This window comes from Terrapene carolina, unplaced genomic scaffold (assembly GCF_002925995.2).
Source record: "Terrapene carolina triunguis isolate 2854851 unplaced genomic scaffold, T_m_triunguis-2.0 Scaffold90, whole genome shotgun sequence".
In the NCBI taxonomy this organism is placed as follows: domain Eukaryota; kingdom Metazoa; phylum Chordata; order Testudines; family Emydidae; genus Terrapene; species Terrapene triunguis.
The window spans coordinates 176,905-202,049 of NW_020664441.1; the positions used below are offsets into that span (position 1 = coordinate 176,905).

Here is a 25,145-nt window from a genome sequence, read left to right on the forward strand (position 1 = left end):
AAGACTCAGTAAATAAGCCACTGTCTATAGATTACTTAGTATTGCACCATCAGGATTCAGGAATGGGCTCAGTTTTGGCAAGTTTCCATTCCCTCCTTCCTCTCCCCTTTTCCCCAGGATTCACTATACACTAGAAAAGTTTGGAATTCCTTAGGGAGCCCAGGCTCAAAGGTGGACCACAGTGGAATTGTTACAATCTTTCCCTGCTGCAGCTCACCTGGTGGCAGGCTGCCTGCCAGTGCCAATGACCACTGCTCTTAGTAAAATGCCAACAGCTGTTGTTACCAGTAGTGCAGTGATGGGACATTTTAACAGAGACCTCAGTGACCTGTGGGATTAGATGTTTGAAGAAAAAATCTGGTGTGTTGGGTTATCATCAAATAATATGGAAGCCTGTGGCTGGGGGAGAGTGCTAACCATGTACTAAACAGATGATTTGATGGTACAATGAGATCCACAAACTAATTTCTGTAGGGAATTCATATGCTTCCTTCTTTGCGGGACTAGATTTTCTTTTTTTCTTTTCCAGAGTGGAATTATATTGGACCATTGGGTCCTGGATACAGAAAAAGAAAATTCCATTCAATTCCCCTCTAGGCTGATCTCCCACATCCATTCCTCAGTCTTTCAGTCCTTTGACTCTGTTGTCCATGCCTTTGTCTCCATCTCTCTTGTTAGCCAAAACGTACATGTTAGGCCTAGGATACACCACATTAGTTCTCCTTGGGCTGCCACCTTGATGTGGTGGAGAAGCTTGCATATGCTTAAGACCCTAAGAGCGATGCCATCGGGAATTCTGCACTCCTGGTAGGGTCACCCATGGTGGTAAGGTCAAAGGCGAGGTACCAGACAAAGCGCAGCCCAACACAACCCAGTATAAAACCTCAACAGCAGAGCAGGCAGATTAAGCAGGATTACCTCTCAACAGCTGCGAAGGTGGATGAAGGCTGCAAGGAAGGAGAAACTCCCAGTCATCTCAGACTCCTTGCCACCATACACAGGTGCCACTTCTGCCAAGATTTGTGTGGCTGCTGCTGTCCAACAGCTCCCCCACATTAAACTACTCCCATACAGACTTCTTTCACAGGAAGAACTTTCTCTCCACCCCCACCCATAAAAGTCCTGCGGCGATGGGCAACTGACGATGGGGATAGGTGAAGTGATCACCAGAAGTCCCTAGTCACAGACCCACACACAGGCGGTGAGGGCAAGATGGTCGTCACGTGTCCCTGGACTGGGATGAGGGGCATTTTTGGCAGCAGTGGTCATGACTGAGCAGGCATTTTTAGGAACCCCTCTGCTCACCCTATATGGGGAAGTGGCTAGAAAAGGTGCCCCAAACATAGGCTATCCCACAATACCCAACTGGGTAACCGCATGCAGAGGGATCACTCCCAATGTGGTCGAAAAATAATATTTCTTGCAACTTGGAATGTCCATACCCTAGTAGATTAATCAAAAAGTGAAAGACCCAAATGCAGAACAGCAATTGTTACCCGAGAACTCCCGAGGTACAACATCGACATTGCTGCTTGCAGCCAGACAAGACAGGCAGATGAAGGCCACTTGAGGGAAGAGGGTGGTGGTTACACTTTCTTCAGCAAGCAACAGACAAATACATGGTGTTACCTTCTAGTCAACTGCCTGACTGAGCTCCCCATTGGCATCAACGAGCGCCTTATGACCCTCCGCATCTAACTGGTCAATAAGTCATTTACCATCATCATCATCAGTGCATATGCGCCAACACTTGACACTGAAAAACAGAAAAAATCCTTCTACACTGACCTTAATAAAATGCTATCATCCACTCCAAAAACAGATAAGATAATCCTCTTGGGGACTTTAATGCCAAGTTGGCCAAGATTCTAATGTATGGAGTAACACTAGTAGGAAGGAAGGAGTGAAAAAAACCAATTCCAATGGCATCCTTCTACTCAGGAAATGCAGAGTACAAACATGTCATCACAAAACACAATCATCAGACAAAGCAACAAGTACAAAACAACTTGGCAACACCTCCGTTCAAAACAGTGGCACCTCCTAAACTATGTCATTGTAACAACATAGGGTCCAAGAGATGTCCATATCACCCATGTCATGAGAGGAGCCAACGATTGCTATACTTAACTGACCTCACCAGGCAGTGGTATGTCCATTAGGATTGCACCAAAATATAGAAAGCAATCCAGATCACACAGATGGCAACACAACATCCAAAGACTTCTATCCTCAGTGCAACAGGACAACTTCCAAGCACTCCTCAGTGAAAAACTGACCATATGTACACCTGGAAATGACAACACAAATGCCGAAGAAGACTGGGAAGCTCTAAAACTGACCATCCATGAGGCTTGTGAGGAATCCATTGGCCTTGCTATCCGCCACCATCAGGACTGATTTGATGACAATAACACTGAGATCACAGCCCTTTTGGACCAGAAGAGAAAAGCTTTCTGTGACGGGGAAAACCAACCATCATCCAGTCAGAAGCAGAGCTCTTTCCATCAGCTCAAAGCTGAGGTTCAAAGGAGGATCTGAGAAATCAAAAACAACTGTTGGGAGGACAAAACAAAAGGAATCCAAGCATTCACTAACAGACATGATATGTTGTACTTTTTTTGTGAGACAAAGACCCTGTATAGCTCAAGCTCATGTGGCCTCACACTGCTGAGATCCTAAATGGTAATCTCTTCTTAAAGATAATGAATCCATCAAAAACTGCTGGAAGGAACACTACCAAAAGCTCCTAAATCGAGAATCCACTGTGACTGATGATACCATTGACTCCATCCCTTAGCACCCAATCTGGGAAACTCTTGCCAACCCACCAACACCTGAGGAGGTCTGCAAATCAATTAAGCAAATGAAGAACAATAAAGCATCAGGTCCTGATGGAAAACCAGCTGAAGTACTGAAAGTGTGGAGAGAAACACTGACTAAGAAGCTTCATTTGCTGCCTCTCAAAAACTGGCACACTGACGAAATCCCTGCTGACTTATGTAATGCTAACATCGTCACCATTTTCAAAAAATTAGATAGGGACGACTCAACTATTGAGGCATTGCCCTCGTCTGCATTGATGGGAAGATTCTTGATATAATCTTACTGAATCACCTGCTCCCTCTTGCAGAGGAAGTACTTCCAGAGTCCCGGTGCGGCTTCCGACCATCATGAGGCACCACTGACATGATTTTCACAGCCAGGCAGATCCAGGAACAATGTCAAGAACACCACCAGGAGCTGTATATGGCATTTATTGATCTAAACAAAACCTTCGACTCTGTCAACTGTGAGGCTCTGTGGAAAATCATGTCAAAGTTTGGTTGCCCAAGCAAATTTATCACTGTTGTAAGACTCCTCCACAACCAGATGACTGCCTCCATCCTGTGCAGTGGCTCTACCTCTGAGCTCTTTGTCATCCGAACTGGTGTAAAACAAGGTTGTTTACTAGCATCCACCCTTTTCTCCATTTTCTTAGCAGGTATGAAAACATTAACCCAAGTCCATCTACCACAGGGCATTGGCATCCAATATCAGACTGACAGCAACCTCTTCAATCTTTCTAGTCTCTGTGCCAGAACTAAAGTAATATTGGAAACAATAACCAAACTCCAGTACGCAGATGATTGTGCTGTAGTTGCACACTCAAAGAAGGATCTACAAACAGCCCTTAATTGCTTCTCTGAAGCTTTCAAAAGCCTAGAGCCAACTCTGAACATTGGCAAAACCAAAGTTCTCCCCCAGCCAGTTCCCGGTCAATCATCAGACCCAGCAAGGAAGATCTACATTGGACAGAGAAGAACTGTCTTGGCAGCCATCTCTCACAGAGGGCAGACATAGATGTCTAGCTTCAGCACAGAATCAGCTGTGCCAGCCTTGCCTTTGGCAGACTGTCTTGCCGGGTGTTCAACAACTACGTCATCAGAACACATACTAGACTTTTAGTTTATAAAGCGGGGGTAAACCCGACCCTCCTCTACGGCTGTGAGACTTGGGTGACCTATAAAAAACACCTGAAAAACCTGGAACACCAGCACCAGCACTTTCGTCAGAAGATCCTCAATATAAAGTGGGAGGATCGCCACACTAATGGCAGTGTCCTCACAGAGGCCAACATCTTCAGTGTTGAGGCCCTGATTATCCAGCACCAGCTGAGGTGGAGCAGGCACTGTGTTTGCATGCCTGATGTACACTTACCAAAATAATTGCTGTATGCCCAACTCAAAGGAGAAAAGAAATGGAGAGGCCAAAAAAACCCACTTTAAAGACACCCTGAAGATAAATATCAAGAGATGTGGCATTGATACCACACACTGGGAGAAAGTACCCCAGGATAGGAATAACTAGTGAAGACTTGTCAGAGAGAGAGAGAACATCCACTTTTGAGGAAAATCGCCTTGCTCCGGTCACAGAAAAATGCCAGAAAAAGGACAGAGAGCTCACACAGGAATCGTGGCCCAACCCTGACTTCCAACACCACCTGCAACATCTGCCAACGAGTCTGCAGCTCAAGGATCAGACTCCTCAGTCACCAAAGGACCCATAAACAATAAAACCTGTGAAAGATCGACCTTGAGGGATCGCCACTGCTGCTGAAACCACATTAATATTGTATGTATATTTTATATCTTTCCCACAATTTTGTTCACTTTTGCTCACTTATGTCAATATATATATATATATAGCACAATACTCTACAAAGCAAAACATGGCTTTTTGCATTAGCAAATATATAACTTATCAAAGTCACTATACATCCATTGTACATCCTATTGGGTAGTGCCTTCGTAGCTCTTGTAATGTAGTATTCAAAAGAAAGAGAAAGATACACCATGATACAGGAAGAAAAGGTAAAAAGCTGACTGGTGAATTCTAGTCCTGGGTGACATCATCAATGTTTTCTAACTTGTAACTAAGCATGCTGTGCTATCTTGGGTGCATATTTTTGAAGCACACCTTTTGTGTAAAGAGAACAGGCTGTGAGATTAATTCTCAGAAGGAGTGGTATGCATGCCTCCTTTTCATATTGTATTGCTTTGTCTTTTATTAATAAATTTGACTAAGCTTGGTTATTTGGTACAGCTAATATTTATGGAACAGTGTATTTATATTAAAAATATGCTTTATGGACTTGCAGTAAAAATTAGTCACCAGGGTGTCAGTGATGACCCATTCCAGCAAGAGCGATCTGTCACTCCTTCCTAGCCAGCCTGTGGGGTAATGCAAGGCTCTGTGGACTACCCTTGTCACATCCTAGATCAGGCAATGGAAAACCATCAGACGATTGAAAACAATTAAAACCATTTGGAGGTGAAAAGGAACATTACAGCAGGTAGGGGGTCATCTTGGCTATGAATACAGCAAATGACTGTTTTCAATATATCAGTGTAGGGAAAGGCACTCTGTATTCATTCACTGAGGAAACCTCTTGAGGAGAGGGGGAGGGGGACTGTCCTGAATGTTTGCATCCTGGTTTTTATGACACCAGCCAGCTCTGAAACAGATTGAATTTTGTGGGGAAAACCTACTTTGTTATATAGGAAAGGTAATTATCGACAACTGTAGTCCCAGTTTCAGGTTTAATGATTTTGTATTGTAACCAGTTGTTTCCATGACTTTCTCTCATTTCTAGATAAATCTTTATTCTTTCTTAAATAAACCTACTTTTGTTTTATTACAAGAGTGCACAAGTGCTGTGTGGTTTACAGGAGTGGTGATTGAAAGTAAAACTGGTAAACTGGGGTACACTGCACCTTTGGGTGCAGAGGATCTGGTACTTCTGTGGCTGGCCAATGTCAGGAGCCAGAAGGGAATGATTCAAAGGGACCTGGTGATGCAGGTTTCTCTCTTGTTAACCTGCAAGGCAAAGCTGGGGCTGGTATGAGCCCAGATGAGAGTGCTTGAGTGAGTGAAGAGCTGTTGGTGTCAGGAAACTGATGGCCAGCTATTACAAGAAAGACTCCTCTCGCTGGAGGCAGGGGGTAAGGAGGTGACTCCTAGTCCTGGGTGCCCTGAGAACTGTCACAGTGGGACAGAAAGAGAGGAAAAAAAACACAAATTCCTCCTCCTCCCAAAACCCCACCTTTGAATTAGTGAGAAATGAGATAAAATGAGGATACAATGATGTTAAACAAAGAGACAGGTACAGGTCTTAGACACCATGGTGACAGGCACCTTAGAAATACCTACCATTAAAATACCTAAAATCTTCTCTCCAGACTCCTGAGTCTTTTCTGACCTCAAGCAACCTCTCCCCCCACCAGCCAGATTACTTAGCTTTGTCTCTCCTGCTCACCTGTTGCTCTTGGAATTGGGTAGATGTCTTTGAACCACTAGGTTGACATATAAACTAACCCCACATATATTCCAGCAAATACTCAGCTGGTGTAACTTGACTTCAATGGAGCGATGAGAATTTATACCAACTGAGAATCTGCCCCATTGACTGGACATTTAAATAAACTCCTAACTGGCAGTGGTGAAGATCTGCATGGCTGTAGAATTTCTGAGATAACAGCAGTAAAAAGGGGATGTTAAAAAAGGAAGGCATAATTTCTTACTTTAGTGTCTTTAATTTACAGTTTGGATCCTCCAATGCTTGACAGAGCAGGTAAATAGGTGAATGATGTGGCTTATCCTGATGCTGTGCCCTGAAAAGAGAGATTAGACATTTTCTATTCTGTTCTCTGCAGACAAATTTTAATTCTATTTCATGGACATTAAAATAGGCTCTTGCATGGTGTGATCATACATGACATACAAGTTATTCTGCCATTTCAATTCATTACATTCATACCTAAATCCTCCAGACCAAAAATATATCAAGAACATTATGATGTACTCTAAATACACAGAGTAAAATAGTAGAACCTACTCTAAGTACAACCTATTCATTTTTTGAATGTGTGGTACTCTGAGCATTCACTTTGCAGTTCTAAGAACTCACACCAGTGGGAACGTCTCCAGTGGTTTTATGCTTTTGTTTTGGTCAATGACTTTTTTTTTAAATCAGTTCTGGAGCTACAATAGCTCAACTCACGAAAATACAATATTGAGGGGTGTGGTTGTCATGCCCCTCTTTCTTTTCATTGCTCATTTAGACTATTGTCAATCTGAATAACAAGCTCTACAAAGACTCCGTTGGGGTCTCAACTTGGGCCAGATAATCCTTGACCTCATCCTCCAAGCCCCATCAAAACTGAAATAACTGGGCTGCCTCATTCCATTCTGTGTCCATATGACAGGGTGTACCAGATGAACCCAGCAGAGTCCCCTGTACCCCAAGTGGCATTCAGCACTGCACAAGCAGGTTAGAGCTGAGGACAAATGGAAAACTGTCTTTCAAACTCACTAGTCACTACAAGTATCTTGTGATGCCCTTTGGTTTGACAAACATGCCAGCAATATTCCAGCATTTTATTATTGACATTCTTTGGGACACTCTGGACCAATACATGGTAGCATACCTGGATAACATATTTTCAGACAAAGCTGAACAACACACATGGATGGATGTCCGTTCCATCCTGAAGAGGCTACACTAACATGGTCTCTGTGCTAAGCTAGAAAAAATGCACCTTTGATCAGTCCTCCATAGAATTCTTCAGCTTCATCCTATGTCTCACTGGTATCAAAGCAGACCCACACTAGGTAAAGGCAGTCCTCAAGTAGATATCGCCATGGAACATTTGTGAACTACAACATTTCTTATGGCTCTGCTCCACAAAAATACTAGGTTCCTCTGGTCACCTGAAGTCCAACATGCTTTCAAGCAAATAAAAGTCACGTTTATCACCAATTCCCTATTGGTTCATCCTGACACCATGCAAGCCTTCATCATCGAAGTGGACACTTCCAACTTGGTGATAGGAGTGGTGCTATCCCAAAGTCACAATCCTCAACATTTGCTACATCCATGGGCTTTTTACTCCAGGAAACTCACACCCACAGAGCAAAATTACAACATTTTAGACAAAGAACTGCTGGCAATTAAGACTGCCTTTGAGGAGTGGTGCCAGTATCCAGAAGGGGCCCCATACCTTGTCCAGGTGTATACCAATCTTAAGAACCTAGTATATCTGCATAGGCCCAGCATTCTCAACCAGCAACAACTTAGGTAGGCCTTATTCTTTGTGTGATTTGATTTCCTAATCATCCAGGAACCAAAAAGAACAAGCTTGATGCTCTGTCCCAGAAGGGAGAAAATTAATGCTGACCTGAAGGACTCAAACCCTAAAACCTCTGCCATCCTCAAGCCTCAAAAGTTTATGGGCACAGATCCCCACCGAGGCCTGCTCACCCTCATAGTCAGTTTCAGCCCATGGGATCCCTCCCAATGAGCAGAAGCCTTAAGTAGAAAACCCCCCATGATGTCCAAGACAGTGTACCTACATGAAAGGGAGTATATTTGTTCCCCTCCCCTGGCCTCCAAGGACTATAACCCTACAAGTATGTCATGACTCCCCAATGACAGGACATTTTGGCCACTTTAAAACTCAGTGCCCAGTCTCCTCTTTTCTGGTGGCCTTGCATGCAGGCCACAGAGTGCAGGTCTGTGTGGCCTTTTGCAATGTATTCACCCACTCCAAGGTACTGCACAATAAATTCTTCAGACTCCTGCAACCCCTCGAGACTCCACCCAGCCTCTGAGAAGTTACCACCCTTGATTTTGTAGTAGAATTACCTGAGTTCAATGGATTCAAGACCATTTAGACAGTAGTGAACCATGTCACAAAGACGGCACACTTCATCACCTGCACTGGCTCACCCTCCTCCCAGGAAACTGCCTGGCTCTGGGTGGATGTGACAGGGTGCTGGGCAAAGGGTTGCAGATTCAGCCCTCTGTCATACCCGCTCCTCATTAGGGGAACAGATTAGAGTGGGCTGGAGATAACCTGGCCCTAATTGGGGAAGCGGAGACAGCTGCTACCTAATTAGCCTGGGGCTGCATAAAAGCCTATGGGGAAGGAAGCCAAGTGGGAGCAGGAAGAAAGGGAAAAGGCAGGGAGTGGAAGCAGGGAGGTAGCTTTCCCCTCCTGCCTGCAGGCAGTGCATGGTTAATTGTACATGGTGAAATAGAGGTGGAACAAGCCTGAGAATAAAGTGCACTAGTGGTTACTAAATCCTGGGTCTCAGAGTGACTTTGTGGACCTACCTGAGGCAGAAGCCAAGGGGGCCCTGCCACACACTGCTACAGTGAATCCAGTCATCCACCTCCATGTCCTCCTGGAGCACATCATCTCTGACTGCAGTGTGTAATTTATCTCCCTCTTCCAGCGAAAAGGTCTCTGGATTTTTGGATATCTGCTTCTGTCTCTCCTTCATCTATCACCCTCAGACAAAACGTCAAATGGAGAGAACCAACCAGGTCCTGGAACAATATCTTCAATGCTACGTAAAATTCCACCAGCACAACTGGTCTTTGCTGCTACCTCAGGCAGAGTACATATACAAAAATGCAGAACATGCCTCTATGGGGCAAAGCCCCTATTTTTTGGGCTATGGGTTCCACCCCCGGTTCTATCTGAGCTATCCAAAACGTCCCACAACCCAGCAGCCCTGGACTGTATACAACAGTTATGCCAAACTCAAGAAGACCTAAAAGTTCACCTGGAAAATGCCAAGAAGAGCTAAAAACAATGTGCTGTCTGTCAATGCCAGAATGGGCCCATCCTTTTGGTAAGCCAGAGGGTATGGCTCTCAATGAAACATCTATACACAGACAGGTCATTTTATCATTGGACTACCGGTTCCTTGGCCCCTCCAAATTCACTGGCAAATAAACCCAATCATCTTTCAATCAGCTTAACCTGTTCCCGCCACATATACCTAGTTTTCCAAATATCTCTCCTGAAATCCACATTAAGGAGCCATTCCCTCACTGCTCCCAACCACCACCAACCACCCCATTGGTACATGTTTGAGATCACAAAGTATATCATCCGTGAGAACTCTGATGTCAGATCAGATGGGGTAGACTCTGATATCTCGTCAATTGGGAAGGATATGGTCCTGAAGAGTTGTCCTCTGTTCACACCCCTGACCTGGTAAACACCTTCATAAAAACCACCCTGGAAAACCCAGTCCACTACTGCCTGGAGTGGGGCACCCTAGGGGACTGGGCGATGTGAGGGTTTGTGACTCTCAAACCCAAGTCCTCAGATCCCAGAAACTGTTCAGATCATGGCAACCACCCAGCAGATTACCAGAACCTGAGGACAAGGGGGCTAGAGGAGCTCTAGTTCACTAAGAGGTCTGCCAACAAAGCCCCTGATTGGAGAAGACATCTGGCCCCACTGAGTGGATTGGATGCACTACATAAGACAGAAGGAGGCACAGGAAATTGTCCGGGCAAATAGGTGGATCCCTGTCGGGCTGCCACATCATAGCATGCCTACGCGCCTGACTCCTTAGCCCTGTCTTCCTGCCTCCCAGCCTTGTCCTGGTTCCTGCCCTCTTTAGCCCAGATCCTCCTCCGCTTCCATTTCCTGCCTCATTCCAAGTCCCTGCTCCTCCACCCTATCCCTGACTCTAGCTCTGGCTTTGACTCTTGGCTCATTCCCTGACTGCAACTCTGACCCCTGGCTCCTAACTCTGACCACTAGGCCTGGTCTCAAGTTGGAAACCAGCCAGCCACAGTCTCTTCATCTCTCATTCCCTCCAGCTCCACACTCTAGCACTCCATAGGGTTTTGCACTGGAGTGTAAGTGTGATGAAACTGGGGTACATATTTCTTTTGGTAGATGTTGGAGCTGAAGGTGAAAACCAAATGGAGCACTGGAGTATGTTATTGACAGTGTTTAGGGAACAAGAAGGTGGAAAGGCGTGCACAAGTCTTTCTCCTTAACTTCTTATTTCCATGCTTTTAAGGTTTAGGCTGGATGGAGCATGGTCCTGCCCAGTCTTAGATGTCTGTCACTAAATTAAGTCATTTTTATGGTGGGGCATTCAGACATTTGTGAGCTATGACAACCCTGGGGGAGAAAATCATGTATGTTTTGCTCCTTAAATTACATAAGTGTTTTTGGAGCTCAGACAACACTTACCAACGTGACCACTTGGATGGTGCTGGGGAATCTTCATTCAGGTCTTCAATTTGAAATGTACACTTGTTTAGACAAAGTGACTCCAGTTTACAGCAATTCTTTATACAGAATGAAAGAACAATTTGATCCATTTTGGTAAAGTTATGGTAAGTTAATTTTAGCTCAGTGAAATGATTCATAGCACTCCTTACAAATTTTTTTTCTTGAATTTCAAACAAACAGTGAAATGCCTCAAGTTGGAAAAATCTCTCAATCACCCATTTAGCAAAGTTTGTTTTTACCCACTTTAGTAAAATTGGTTTAAATAGGGGTGAAATTTTGCAGCTCAGTTTTTTTTCCATGTCCTTCATTCTCTCTTCATTTAAAAAACCAAACAGGAATCTCACTATTAATGAATAATTTCCAGATTTTTCATAATTTTCTAACAAATTTTTCACATGGTATATAGCAGTTTCTGGATCTTCCACTGTTTCTTCTTTCTCCAATACATAAAACAAAGATGCAAAAAACTCTTGAAAACTCAAGTGAATGAAGCTGTAGACACATTCACAGTCAATGTCTTTTTGAAACATGTTCTCATTCAGAAAGAGGGAATCAGGTTTATCTAAGCCATGTTTCTTGATATCTTCTTCCTCAAACAGTATTTTCTGCCTCCAGAGTCCATCTGCAGCCAAGGAGCAAAGTCCCTTCAAGTTACCATGTACCTGTTGCTTTGAAATGCTGATGTGACCCTTTAATAAACTGAAGAGATAGAGCATGTACACTCCAGTGATTGTACTGGAAGTTTGTGCAAGATCTTCACCTGCTTCCATCTGTTGTTTCAGAACAGTGCAGATGATCCAACACACACTAGGAATAAAGCACATGGTGAACAGCATTTCACGCTCTTTTACAAAGTTAAAGGATTTTCTTGCTTTTTCTTCATTCCCAAAGAACTTGTAGAAATATTCTTTTCTCTCAACTTCAGAAAATCCTAATATCTCCGCATAGCGTGCACATTCCAAACACTGCCAGAGATTCTCCAGAGCAACTGGTCTTGTTGTAATTAGTAAGTAAGATTTATGAAGCACTTTTTTCCTAAATAAACTGCTCAGTATGATTTCCACTGGCTGCTTCTCACAGGGATCAGAGCACAGATTACTTTCTGGTTGATTAAAGGAAAATCTCAGTTCATCAAAGCCATCAATTATGAACAGGAGTTTTTCTGGAGTCATCAGAATCTCTTTAGTTGGTGTATTTTTATCAGGACAATTCTTTAAGATCAAATCTTCAACACTTCCCTGCTCACTGACAAAGTTAATTTCCCTACAATTTATGTAGAAAACATAATCAAACCTGCTCTGATACAGTTCTTCATTTGCCCAGTCCAACATGATCTTTTTTGCTGTCAGTGTTTTTCCAATCCCTGCAGCTCCCTGCAGCACCACAATTTGTGGTAATTGTCCATTTCCATCAGTTTCAAATAAATCACCTATGGTGATAGGACTAGCGTGCTCAGTCATGATTTCTGCATGTTTCCGTCCCCAGGCCATTATTTCATTTTCTCTCTGTTTTTTGTGACGATGTTCATTTACAATGATCAGCTTTGTGTATCTGCTGTTTAGCTTCACATTCTCACCAAGACGAGAGTTCATGTCTTTTATTGCGCTGTATTTGTTTTTTATATGTTCTCTGTACTTCACCCTGTAAGCTAAGTTAGTGACAAGGAGCATTAGATATGATTATAATGTTACAATAATGCTATTTAAACAATAATACTGTTACTCTAAGTTTATAGTGCACCTATCATCATAAAGTGTCCCCACATAAATTAACTATGGTCTCAGTCCTTACTCACATCAGTGATCCCACTGAAATTAGTCATATGAGAAAAAAAGCGTAGGCTCGGGCCTTCTATGCATATATATATAAAGAATCATTTTATCAGTAACTGAAATGCAGCCACCTCTAGGGTGAAACCTGCCAGGTGTTTAACAGTGCACAATGGTACTCTACATCAAAGTGGGGCATGAAGCGATGGAGAATGACAGATATAACTGAAACAGTAATGGGAATTTAGGTGCAAAGAATATAACTAAAGTATAACCTAACATTTTTCCAGGGCCCAGAGGTTTAAAAAAGTGCCATAGCACCTTCAGTGACCACAAATGTTGACCTCTAGTTATTTTACCTCATTTAAAAGATGTCATCCCTAGCAGGAGAGTGTCTTCCAGTATCATGCTGCTGCACTGGGTCAGTACTGCCTGAGACAAGAGCTCCACCTCCTCACCAGCACCATGTTCTGCAGCACCTGATTCTTTCCTGGAGATCTCCCCATTCATTTCCTCATCTCCCATCCAACCCTGCTTAACATGTGTGATGTGATTGGACGACACTCTGAGGTGTTACTTATTATTTCTACTAGTAAACCAAATGTCTGGCTGATCTAACCTAATGCTGGTAATCACTGGTATTTATGCAACACAATTCTTTGTTAGAATGTCACATACCATTTGCTGATCTTTCAGCTGTTTGCTGAGGACCCAAAGCTGAAAGAGAAATTTCACATGAATGTCAGTGTAACAACAATCACAGTGTGTCACACAGTTCATGGCATTAGGACAAGTCATTTATTCAGGGCTCTCTGCAGTAATGAGCTCCCTAGAAAACCCATGGCTGAGGCAGGCAGAGAGAATTTCTTTGGAGACACTAGTTCAGTGACATCTGTAAATAATGGCCACCACAAGGAATACTCATTTTTACCATTATTGTAGTCACTTAGGATCAGATTGTCAAAACACTTCAGCACACACAACTGGGACCAGATTTTCTGATGAGCTCAGCATAGGACACTTTTCTGGCCCTAATTTAGGTGCATAAATGGGAGCTGAGCAGTTTTGAAAATCTGGCCTCACATCCATGCCTGTCTCACTGCCCTCTCTTTTATATACTTTATATCTAACATGTAATGCACAAAATTCATTACACACATTAAAGTGCTGTAGATAAACTCAGCATTTGTGACACCAGTCACCTGTTTGGAAGCTGTTCCACATTTGCTTTATGACTGTTTGCTGTTGAACTAAAACTCTTAAGTCACACTATGAACGACTGTCAGGAGAAGCCACCCCTCCCCTAACTCAGCACTTCCTCCACTTGCTTCCCTGCAGTAATTGAAAACATCCTTCCAGCTCTGCGTGCCCCCAGCACTTAGAGAACCTGAGGCAGAGCCAGCCCCTTTCCCTCCACACTACCTTCCCCACCAAACATCCCTGGTCTAACAGGTCCCACATGGCACCTGACCAATAAATTCCTACAACAGCTTCTGGTCTCTTCTCTTCCTGCTGCTGCTGTCCCTCCTCCCAGGTCAACACCATCACTGCCCCCTCCATCTGACTTGGATCCCCTTCTCCACTCCCACCATACAGCCCTCTCCTTTGCAGGCTTCAGGGGTTCAGCACCTCCTGCTGCCATCTGTCCCCTTTCCAACTGGGATATCAGAACAGAGCCCTGCTCTTTTATAGGAGGGGTATGTGGCAAAAACTCACCCACGAGTAGAGCCCTGTGTGGATATAAAATTTGTATCCGCATCCGATCTGCAATCCACAAAAATGGTCTGTGGGTATCCGCATCCATGTATGCAGATATCTGAAGATATAAAGTGGATATCCAGGGATTTGCAGGGCTCTACCCATGGGCCAAATTGTACTCTGTTAAAAGCAGTTTAAATCAAGAGTAACTCCATTACTTTCAGAGGATTTACATCACTGTATCTGACTAGAAATAATTTGGCTAGCATTTCTCCACATGGGTTTTTACTTCTGCAGTCTGGTCTGTGCAAATACCTCGGCCAGCAGAGCATTTTCCCCTTAACATTTAAGGCCAACATTGATAATCAAAAGTAGTGTACTGTTTCTAGATGCTGTATCCTTTACTTTCAAAGATGATTTCTTTAGATCAAAGCACGCACAAGAACAAGCCAACTTTTAAGTTTTAACTTGACATAGCAGAACCCAGAAAAGCATCATGAAGGTAACATGTAAAAGAAAAAAAAAAAGTGTGTGACCTTCTTGTTTCTTTATGATATAGAAAAGGCCTGAAACAACTAAAAGTATATTTTATCTTAGAACGATTAAGAATATCAACCCTCTCTTTCCTATTTTTGTTGCATCTCCTTGGAAGACCAAAAAAGCAATGGAAGTTTTTAAAGTCCATGAAGGGTGAAAGATTTTTAATCTTTAAGACAAATAACATTTTTTCCCACATATTTGCTAAGAGTTCAAGTTTTAACAAACCAAAACAAGAAAACCCATGTTTTAAGTTTAGAGTAGCAATTTCTCAACCCCTTAAACAATTGCTTCTTTGAACAGCAAGTTTTAGAGCACACAAGAGTAGTGGCTGTTGCTGATTTCATTAAAGATATGAAACTATTGTGTGAGCAGAGAAATATGAGACTCCAAGTGTTTAAGCAGATAATAGGAAATCATTTTCTCTAGTTAAAAAGTGCCCCTGTTACTAAGTTCTTATAACAGCACGTCCTGGTCATCTCTGGCAACACTCTACTGGCCTGCCCCCATACCTAGTGAGATCAATGACAAAAAAAAAAAAGACTCTAAACATGTGAAATCAGGGCTGACAAGTTCAGCTCAACTCCACAACCTTAAATGATTGCGGCTTTGAATAGTTAGCCTTAAAGTTCCCAAAGGGAGAAGTTATTCTCATCGTAGTCCTATGGAATTTGTTCAAAAAGTATCTCTACTAATGGTGACCATACTATAATTAATTGCAATATCCTTTTGAGAGGAAAGGTACCAAGAACTAGCATGAGGACACTAACATTTAGACAGGGGAATTTAAGATAAATTTTAAAAATACAAAGACATTAGTAAAAAAAAAAACATCCTAACTCAGCAAGAAAAGAAATTAAAGTCTGTAGATTTGACATAGGGGCTACTTCCACAAACCATGATAGTCAAAAAAGCATGAATGGCCATAAATAAAAAGAAACAAGAAGGCAAGAAATAAACCAATATAGCTAAACAGCCAGTTGAGAGAGATTATTGGAGTCAAACAGACACCCTTCTGAAAATGAACAGGAGTACTTATGGCACCTTAGAGACTAACAAATTTATTTGAGCATAAGCTTTCATGGGCTACAGCCTACTTCATCGGATGCATGTAGTGGAAAATACAGTACGAAGATATAACTAGTTCCAGCCAGCCCTTGATTGGCTTCAGGTGTCCCAATCAATGTAGCTATCTCCACTGCCTTCTAGAAGGATCTTAATTGGCCCCAGGTGTCTTGATTAACCTGGAGCAACTGCCATTTGGTTACCATGGTACCAAGGATTTGTTTAGCCTGCGGCTAACATACCTGTTCCTCACTACTTTACTGTAGCCATCTGGCCTTGCCCCATCACAATATATATCTTCGTACTGTATTTTCCACTACATGCATCCGATGAAGTAGGCTGTAGCCCATGAAAGCTTATGCTCAAATAAATTTGTTAGTCTCTAAGGTGCCATAAGTACTTTGTGTAATGGCCCATCCACTCTCAATCTTTATTCAAGCCTAATTTAATGTGTTCAATTTGCAAATTAATTTCAATTCAGCAGTCTCTCGTTGGAGTCTGTTTTTGAAGTTTTTTTTGTTGTAATATTGTGACATTGTTTCATGTTCTCTGTGTATATATTGTGGCAAAGTTCCTCCTCTACCTTGGTGGGTCCTGCGCTTATTGGCGGATTTGCTCACCTCAGTGATCTTCCCCTCTGGTGGAACCCACAGTCTGGGTCAACTCCTCCTGTGTCTGATCAGGAGTTGGGAGGTTTGGGGGGAACCCGGGCCCGCCCTCTACTCCGGGTTCCAGCCCAGGGCCCTGTGGACTGCAGCTGTCTATAGTGCCTCCTGTAACAGCTGCATGACAGCTACAACTCCCTGGGCTACTTCCCCATGGCCTCCTCAAAACACTTTTACCCTCACCACAGGACCTTTCTCCTGTCTGATAATGCTTGTACTCCTCAGTCCTCCAGCAGCACACCCTCTCACCCTCAGCTCCTCGTGCCTCTTGCTCTCAGCTCCTCACACACACACACCTCACTGACTAACATACATTATCCTAGAGGCTATAGCACCTTTCTTCTTATTCATCTCCTTTGTAAGGGCTTGTCTGCACAATGTGTTAATGCACTGTGCAGACAAGCCCTAAAATAAACAATCCCAATCTTTTCAACCTCTCTTCATATCACAGTTTGCCATCTGGACCCTCTACACAATGCTCTTTTTGAGGAGGGCTGACCAGCACTGCAGATTGTAGTCAAAATGGCAGCATAACATTGATTTACATAATATCTGATAACATTGTTATGGGTTAGGCTAAACTCCATTAAAGCTGGTGAGTTTAATGGCTGCCTTTCATTCATGATAAGTGTAAAAAGCAATTGAGTTCCTTTATGGAACCAGATGACTGAAACAATAGGAGCACCATGCAAAACACAAGTGTACGGCAAGCCTTGAGCAGAAGCTGAACCATGTTGTCCAAGGGGTTTTTCCCTGGAACTGAAAGAGCAAATGCAGAATCTAGGTAATTGATTGGTGCAGTTGTGTGTGACAGAAGCAGCAATAAAAATGAGAGAAGCTGAGAGAGAAGCATCAGAAAGCCCAGGAGACAGTCACAGAATCACTGGGAATGTATCCCTGAGAAAAAGCCTAGAGAGAGCTTCTGGGCCAAAGACTGTCTGGAAAGGGGCTTGGAACTGTGAGCAAACTGCTATTTGATTCCTGCTATGTTCAGGGAAAGAGGACTTTATGCATTCTTTGTAAATAGATAGGATTACACTGAAGAAATACCTGACTCCAAATTTCTCCTCCTAACAGGCATGTGAGAGTATTCCTGGCAGTCCATTGAAGATTAAGTGAAGATGTCTCAGTCCCTCGGCACACTGCTGAGACATGAACAAAAGTGGGATTGGGAACCTGAACTAAAAAGGACAAGGCAGGAAGTCCAAAAAAGACAAATGGAAGTGACTTGTTGGACCAACCCTCTGAAAGACAAGAAGTTTATCCTTGAAACTGGACACACAGAGTACAGTATGGGTGCAGCTCTGACAGGTCCATGATCAAGAGAACCAGGTCATGGCATCCACTAGCAAGCTACTCAGCAGAGTGTGAGAGAGTCCTTCTGACAAGAATGGGGAGGCCCTGCAGCACCCTATCATCAGTGGAGGGAAAGTGATCATAGAGACTCACCACCTCTCCTTTAAATACCTACTAAGCCAGAAAAGGGAGAATCAGCAGTGCCAGGACCACTGCATGACACTGGAAGCCATTTTGTTTAATATCTGTACTAATGATCTGGAGGATGGTGTGGACTGCACTCTCAGCAAGTTTGCAGATGACACTAAACTGGGAGGCGTGGTAGATACGCTGGAGGGTAGGGATAGGATACAGAGGGACCTAGACAAATTAGAGGATTGGGCCAAAAGAAACCTGAAGAGGTTCAACAAGGACAAGTGCAGAGTCCTGCACTTAGGACAGAAGAATCCTATGCACTGCTACAGACTAGGGACCGAATGGCTAGGTAGCAGTTCTGCAGAAAAGGACCTAGGGGTCGCAGTGGACGAGAAGCTGGATATGAGTCAACAGTGTGCTCTTATTGCCAAGAAGGCTAACGGCATTTTGGGCTGTATAAGTAGGGGCATTGCCAGCAGATCGAGGAACGTGATCGTTCGCCTTTATTCGACATTGGTGAGGCCTCATCTGGAGTACTGTGTCCAGTTTTGGGCCCCACACTACAAGGAGGATGTGGAAAAATTGGAAAGAGTCCAGCAGAGGGCAACAAAAATGATTAGGGGGCTGGAGCACATGACTTATGAGGAGAGGCTGAGGGAACTGGGATTGTTTAGTCTCCAGAAGAGAAGAATGAGGGGGGATTTGATAGCTGCTTTCAACTACCTGAAGGGGGATTCCAAAGAGGATGGAGCTCGGCTGTTCTCAGTGGTGGCAGATGACAGAACAAGGAGCAATGGTCTCAAGTTGCAGTGGGGGAGGTCTAGGTTGGATATTAGGAAACACTATTTCACTAGGAGGCTGGTGAAGCACTGGAATGCGTTACCTAGGGAGGTGGTGGAATCTCCTTCCTTGGAGGTTTTTAAGGCCCGGCTTGACAAAGCCCTGACTGGGATGATTTAGTTGGGAATTGGTCCTGCTTTGAGCAGGGGGTTGGACTGGATGACCTCCTGAGGTCCCTTCCAACCCTGATATTCTATGATTCTATGACCTGGAGGCTTGATATAACCCAAACAAGAGAATCGGGAAAGCTCCAAGTTTAGCTCATCTACAGCAATGTAGAGTTACTGGTTCAGAGCCCTCAGATCCTGTGCCCATTGAGACTACCACCCTGCAGAAATTGTGAGCTCTCACATGACCAAGGCTTCTGCCTAGAAAGGGATGTGGATGCAGGAGTAGGACTTCATTCTGTGGATCACCACAGAAATTTAAATTTGGTCCTAACTCCAGTCAGTGTGCAAAACAGCCGGTATAGAGAACTATTCACTCAGCCTTGGATGATCTCATTCAGGAGTTTGTGAGCTGCTCTGATTCTGCCTGATGTCGATTTATGTATTTCCTGCTCTGATGGACAGGGAGAAAATACAAAAAACAGGAAGAAAAAGATTCTGCTCACGCTGGACCAAATTTTTTTTAAATACATCAGAAGCAGGAAGCCTGCTAAACAACCAGTGGGGCCACTGGACGATCGAGATGCTAAAGGAGCACTCAAAGATGATAAGGCCATTGCGGAGAAACTAAATGGATTCTTTGCATCGTTCTTCACTGTTGAGAATGTGAGGGAGTTTCCCAAACCTGAGCCATTCTTTTTGGGTGACAGATCTGAGGAACTGTCCCAAATTGAGGTATCATTAGAGGAGGTTTTGGAACAAATTGATAAACTAAACAGTAATAAGTCTCGTGGACCTGATGGTATTCACCCAAGAGTTCTGAAGGAACTCAAATGTGAAATTGCAACACTACTAACTGTCATCTGTAACCTATCATTTAAATCAGCTTCTGTACCAAATGACTGGAGGATAGCTAATGTGATGCCAATTTTTAAAAAGGGCTCCAGAGGTGACCCTGGCAACTACAAGCCAGTAAGCCTCACTTCAGTACCTGGCAAATTGGTTGAAATGATCGTAAAGAACAAAATTGTCAGACACATAGATGAACATAAATTTGTTGGGAAATAGTCAACATGGTTTTTGTAAAGGGAAATCATGCCTCACCAATCTACTAGAATTCTTTGAGGGGGTCAACAAGCATGTGGACAAAGGGCATCCAGTGGATATAGTGTATTTAGATTTTCAGAGAGCCTCTGACAAGGTACCTCACCAAAGGCTCTTAAGCAAAATAAGCAGTCATGGGATAAGAGAGAAGGTTCTCTCATGGATTGATAACTGGTTAAAAGATAGTAAACAAAGGTAGGAATAAATGGTCAGTTTTCAAAATGGAGAGAGATAAATAGTGGTGTCCCCCAGGGATCTGTACTGGGCCCATCCTATGTAACATTTTCATAAATGATCTGGAAAAAGGGGTAAACAGTGAGATTTGCAGATGACACACAACTACTCAAGATAGTTAAGTCCCAGGCAGACTGTGAAGAGCTACAAAAGGATCTCACAAAACTGGGTGACTGGGCAACAAAATGGCAGATGAAATTTAATGTTAATAAATGCACATTGGAAAACATAATCCTAACTATACATATACAATGATGAGTCTAAATTAGCTGTTACCACTCAAGAAAGAGATCTTGTAATCATTGTGGATATTTCTCTGAAATCATCCACTCAATGTGCATAGGCAGTCAAAAAAGCGAACAGAATGTTCGGAATCATCAAGAAAGGGACAGATAATAAGACAGAAAATACAAGGCACTATCAGCCTCTGGAACTCCTTGCCAGAGGGTGTTGTGAAGGCCAATACTATAACGGGGTTCAAAAGGGAGCTAGATAGGTTCATGGAAGATAGGTCCATCAATGGCTATTAGCCAGGATGGGCAGGAATGGTGTCCCTGGCCTCTGTTTGCCAGAAGCTGGATTGGGTGACAGGGCATGGATCACTTGATGATAACTTGTCTGTTCATTCCCTTTGGGGCACCTGCTATTGGCCACTGTTGGAGGACAGGATACTGGGCTTGATGGACCTTTGGTCTGACCCAGTATGGCAGTTCTTATGAACTAGTTTCTCTTGTGGATCAATTAGTTCAAGATAATGACCTGAGAGTCTGTTGAACGAAAGAGAAGGGACTCTTGAAGAAGAAAGGCCCTCACAAACAAGGAATGACATGGCTGATCAGCTATCCTGGGCAGGAGCTCTAACTGATACCCCCTGGACTTCCAAGCCCTTCCTGTAGTTACCGTAGTCATAGATACTGAGTGCAAGCTGAGCACTAGGAACCAGAAACCATGGTAGTCACTCCTGGAAGAGAGGATCCTCCCAAAGCACCCTGGTCTTTGTCCTCAAAGACCTCACAGAGGCACAACTAAAGGATTAATGGTGCCTAAGCTTTATCAATGCATAAAGGACCCTGTAACCCATCCTATCACATCTGAGGAACTGGCAAAGGATGAACCTCCAGAGATCATGTTCAATGAAAGAGATAGGGTTACTGTCCATAAAAACTCCTGACCTACATCCAGGAATGAAACAGCATTCCCCAGCGTGTGGTCCCACGTCCTACCATGGGATTATGCTACTCCGTGCACATGAGACATTTTGTGAACATGCCCCAATACCATATATGATCATCTGAAACAGACTCCTTCTGACCTGAGTAAGAAAGTAGCTAGTTATGTCCAGGGAAGCCTCGGCTGCATTAAGTTCCAGTCCACACAACCTACACACTGTGCACCCAACAGGGCTAGGGAATCTCCTTCCCCTAGTCAGGCATTCAAACTGACAGGGTGGGCCCAGAGACCTATTCCTCCCAATGAAATCAGTACATGTTCACAATAACCTGCCTGTTGACAGAGTGGGTGGAAGGTTTACCTGCCAGTGATACAGCTCATACAACAGCCACACTATCACTAAATCATGTTTTCAGTAGATGGCGTCTGCCCCTTGGCAGAAACTCAGACAGAGGATCTCACTTGATCTCAGAGGTGATACATATGCTGTGCAAGACACTAGGACTAAAACAGAAGCTCCATATTCTACATCACCCTCAATCCTCCAGACAGGTCAAGTACATGAACTGGACAAGGATATTTATCACTAAGATATTGGCCTCAGAAAATGCTCACCACCGGCTGGGACCTGAAACTGTCACTAGCATTAATTGGCCATGGGATCAATTCCCAACAATTCACAAATGTTACCCCTTTCAAGCTTCTGGCAGGTGCAACTTGGGTCCTCCCCATGAATCTGCTATTCCAGACTCCAGACACAAGAGTTACGACTGTCATCCAACAATGCTTAGTAGAATTAAAGCATCTCTTGCAAACCATATTTTCATTTGCTTGACAGAAGCCAGAGGACAGTGCCCAGGAACAAAAGCCTTGTTAGGATACAAACGCTTCTGAGGGAACGTCATACTGGGTCAGGGTATTTTATTTTGACTATACTGTATCAAAAAGAAGAGAAGGGTCAAAAAGTTCCAACCTAGTTGGAAAGGGTGTTACCTCACCACAGACAAAATCTCCCCTGGAGCATATAAAATCAAAGTGCTGGAGGGAAGGCAAAGCCCCATCTTCAAATTGGTTCATAAAAGCCAAATTAAGCCCTGGAAAATCCAATAAATTACTCCTTCAGCTCAGGAAAAAGACCTGGGCTTCACTATGGTATGCTCAATGGCAACTGTGGATTGCTCAGTGACAACGTCTGCTCAATGTGTAGCAGCAGTACAAAAGCAAACAAAACATTAGGAGTACATAAGAAATAGTATGGAAAAAATACACAAAATAAATGGCATTACATAAATCAGTGGTGGACCCTAACCAGGAATACTGTTCATTTCTGGTCATCCCAACTCCAAAACTATATAGCAGAATCAGAGGGAGTTCAGAGAAAACTGCAAGAAAGATTAGGAGCAAGGAAAAACTCAAATAAATAGACTGAAAAGACTGGAACTCCTTACCTTTGAGAAAAGACAAATGTCATGACAAAATAATGAATAGTATATAAAGAAGATAGACTGGGAACTTCTATTCACCCTGTCTTCTGATAGACTATCAAGGGGACATTTAATAAACTTGAAAGATGGCAAATTAAAAACTGATAAAAATACTCTTTCACACAATGCTTAATAAGCCCGTGGAACTTATTGCCATAGTGTATTGAGGCCAAATGTCTAGTAGAATTAAACAAAGGATTATCTATTTATAGGGATAACAAGCCTATCTAGTTATAATACTAAACATTTGAAAAACTAACAAGAGTTTTGGAAAGGATATAATAAATTTATGCTTCAGGGCATAAGACCTGATCCCTCCCCCAACCCCACTCCTCCCTTCCTATTGGGGTTACAAGGAAACTCACTCTACAGGCAGGTTGTCCCATAACTGCCTACTGTAGGGTTTCTAGCACCTTCCTCTGTAGTATCTGGCAGGGGCCACTGTCAGAGACAGAATACTGTACTTGATGGACCAGTGGTAGCACGGCAGTTCCTATTTTCCTAAAAATGCATGTGCAATCTGGGAGGTCAGGCCCCATCTGCTCTGCAGTTTCCCTTGATTCACTCTGACTCCTCCCAGGTTGTGGAATCTCTTTGGTGTCATTAGTTTGCTGCTGCGCCTGCTACTGGTGCTGTGGGGGATATTCATGGAGAAATGACTCTCAGGAATCAGAGTCACTTTGGATTTTTTTACCTGTCTCTTTCTCCTGTTCAAGTTTCACGGCAGAGTTGTTGAGATTCAGGGTAGAGAAGATTTTGATAGCTACGGCCACAGCACTCTCCTGACCATAGTGTTCTTTCAGGAGTCTCGCAGCATCTATCCTGTCAGCCTTCTCCAGTTTACTCCAGGGGATTGAGGGTTTGTCATCAAAGACAAACTCAGGTAATTTGTGTATAAATTTTTTAAAGTCTTGCTCTGCAAGATCTTCCAGTCCCTGCAGGAGGACGTCAGTTGGTGTCTTTCTGCTCATCATGAGGATATTAAGAACTATCTGAAACAAGCACAGTAGAGGATTAATGCTAAACTGTGGACATCATAAAGTTGTGATCCCAACAATTAAGTGCACCCAGTGACTGCACAAAAACACCTTTCCATGTACCCACTTACCAGGTTTTGTCCAGTTCCATGTGTCACATTTTATCCAAGTTACTTACTGAGATAATTTGTACATTTATAAGTTTGCATATAACAAACTTCAGCTTGTGAGGTCACATCCTGGCCCAAGCAGTGGCATGGGTATGACAGCTCTGTACAAAACTTGGCAGCTGTGCCTGAGGGAAGCTGGTGGCTCTCTGGGTGGGTGCTGGAGCACCTTGGGATAGCTGGAAGTGTGGGGTGGGTGAGTGCTGGGGTTACAGGGATTGGTGGGATGGAGTTACTGGGGGTGGGCATTTTGGGGGGATCTGAGGCTACTGGGGTGCCTGGAGTTGTTTGTTGGCTGCTGGGACGGTGCTGGGGTGGCTGGTGCTAGGTTGAGGGTGGCACTGCTGAAGGGAGTGGGTGATACTGGTGGCGATGGTGGGTATGAGGGTGGCTGCAGGGGATGCTTGTGGGGAGCCTGGTGCAGAGGCTGCAGGGGATGGTGGGGGCCTGGCACCAATACTGGGCCTCCCACCTTGTGCTGCTCCCGCCTCTGTCTGCTCCTTCCTACACAGGGCCCAGCCAGGGGAACAGCAGGACAGAAAGTGACTGGCTGCCTGCTCAGGAGAGTGGTCAGGAGAGTGCTGTGCACGTAGCTATCAAAATCTTCACTAGCCTGCCTGCTCAGCCAGTTCCACAGTGGCCTCTAGAGGCCAAAATGCACAAGTGCAGCTGATGGAAAAGGCCTAAAGATTTAAATAAAATCAAGGACATGTATTTAATCTTGCATTTAACCATGTCAGCTATTTGCTAATTGGCTCACTTGGCTCACAAGTATATGCAGCTGTTTTCCCATATATCCCCAAGGCA

At 43.7% G+C, this 25,145-nt stretch overlaps 1 protein-coding gene across 1 annotated transcript in view; it reads right to left on the minus strand.

The window, feature by feature from the left end:
* The window catches only part of LOC112117582 (NACHT, LRR and PYD domains-containing protein 3-like), a 475,696-nt gene that overhangs the window by 88,664 nt on the left and 361,887 nt on the right, over positions 1–25,145 (minus strand). The window contains exons 4-5 of the mRNA XM_026650507.1: positions 11,049–12,738; positions 6,564–6,653 (exon numbers count right to left, since the gene is read on the minus strand). Of these exons, the coding sequence (XP_026506292.1) occupies positions 6,564–6,653; positions 11,049–12,738 (1,780 nt within the window). The remainder of the gene's footprint in view (positions 1–6,563; positions 6,654–11,048; positions 12,739–25,145) is intronic.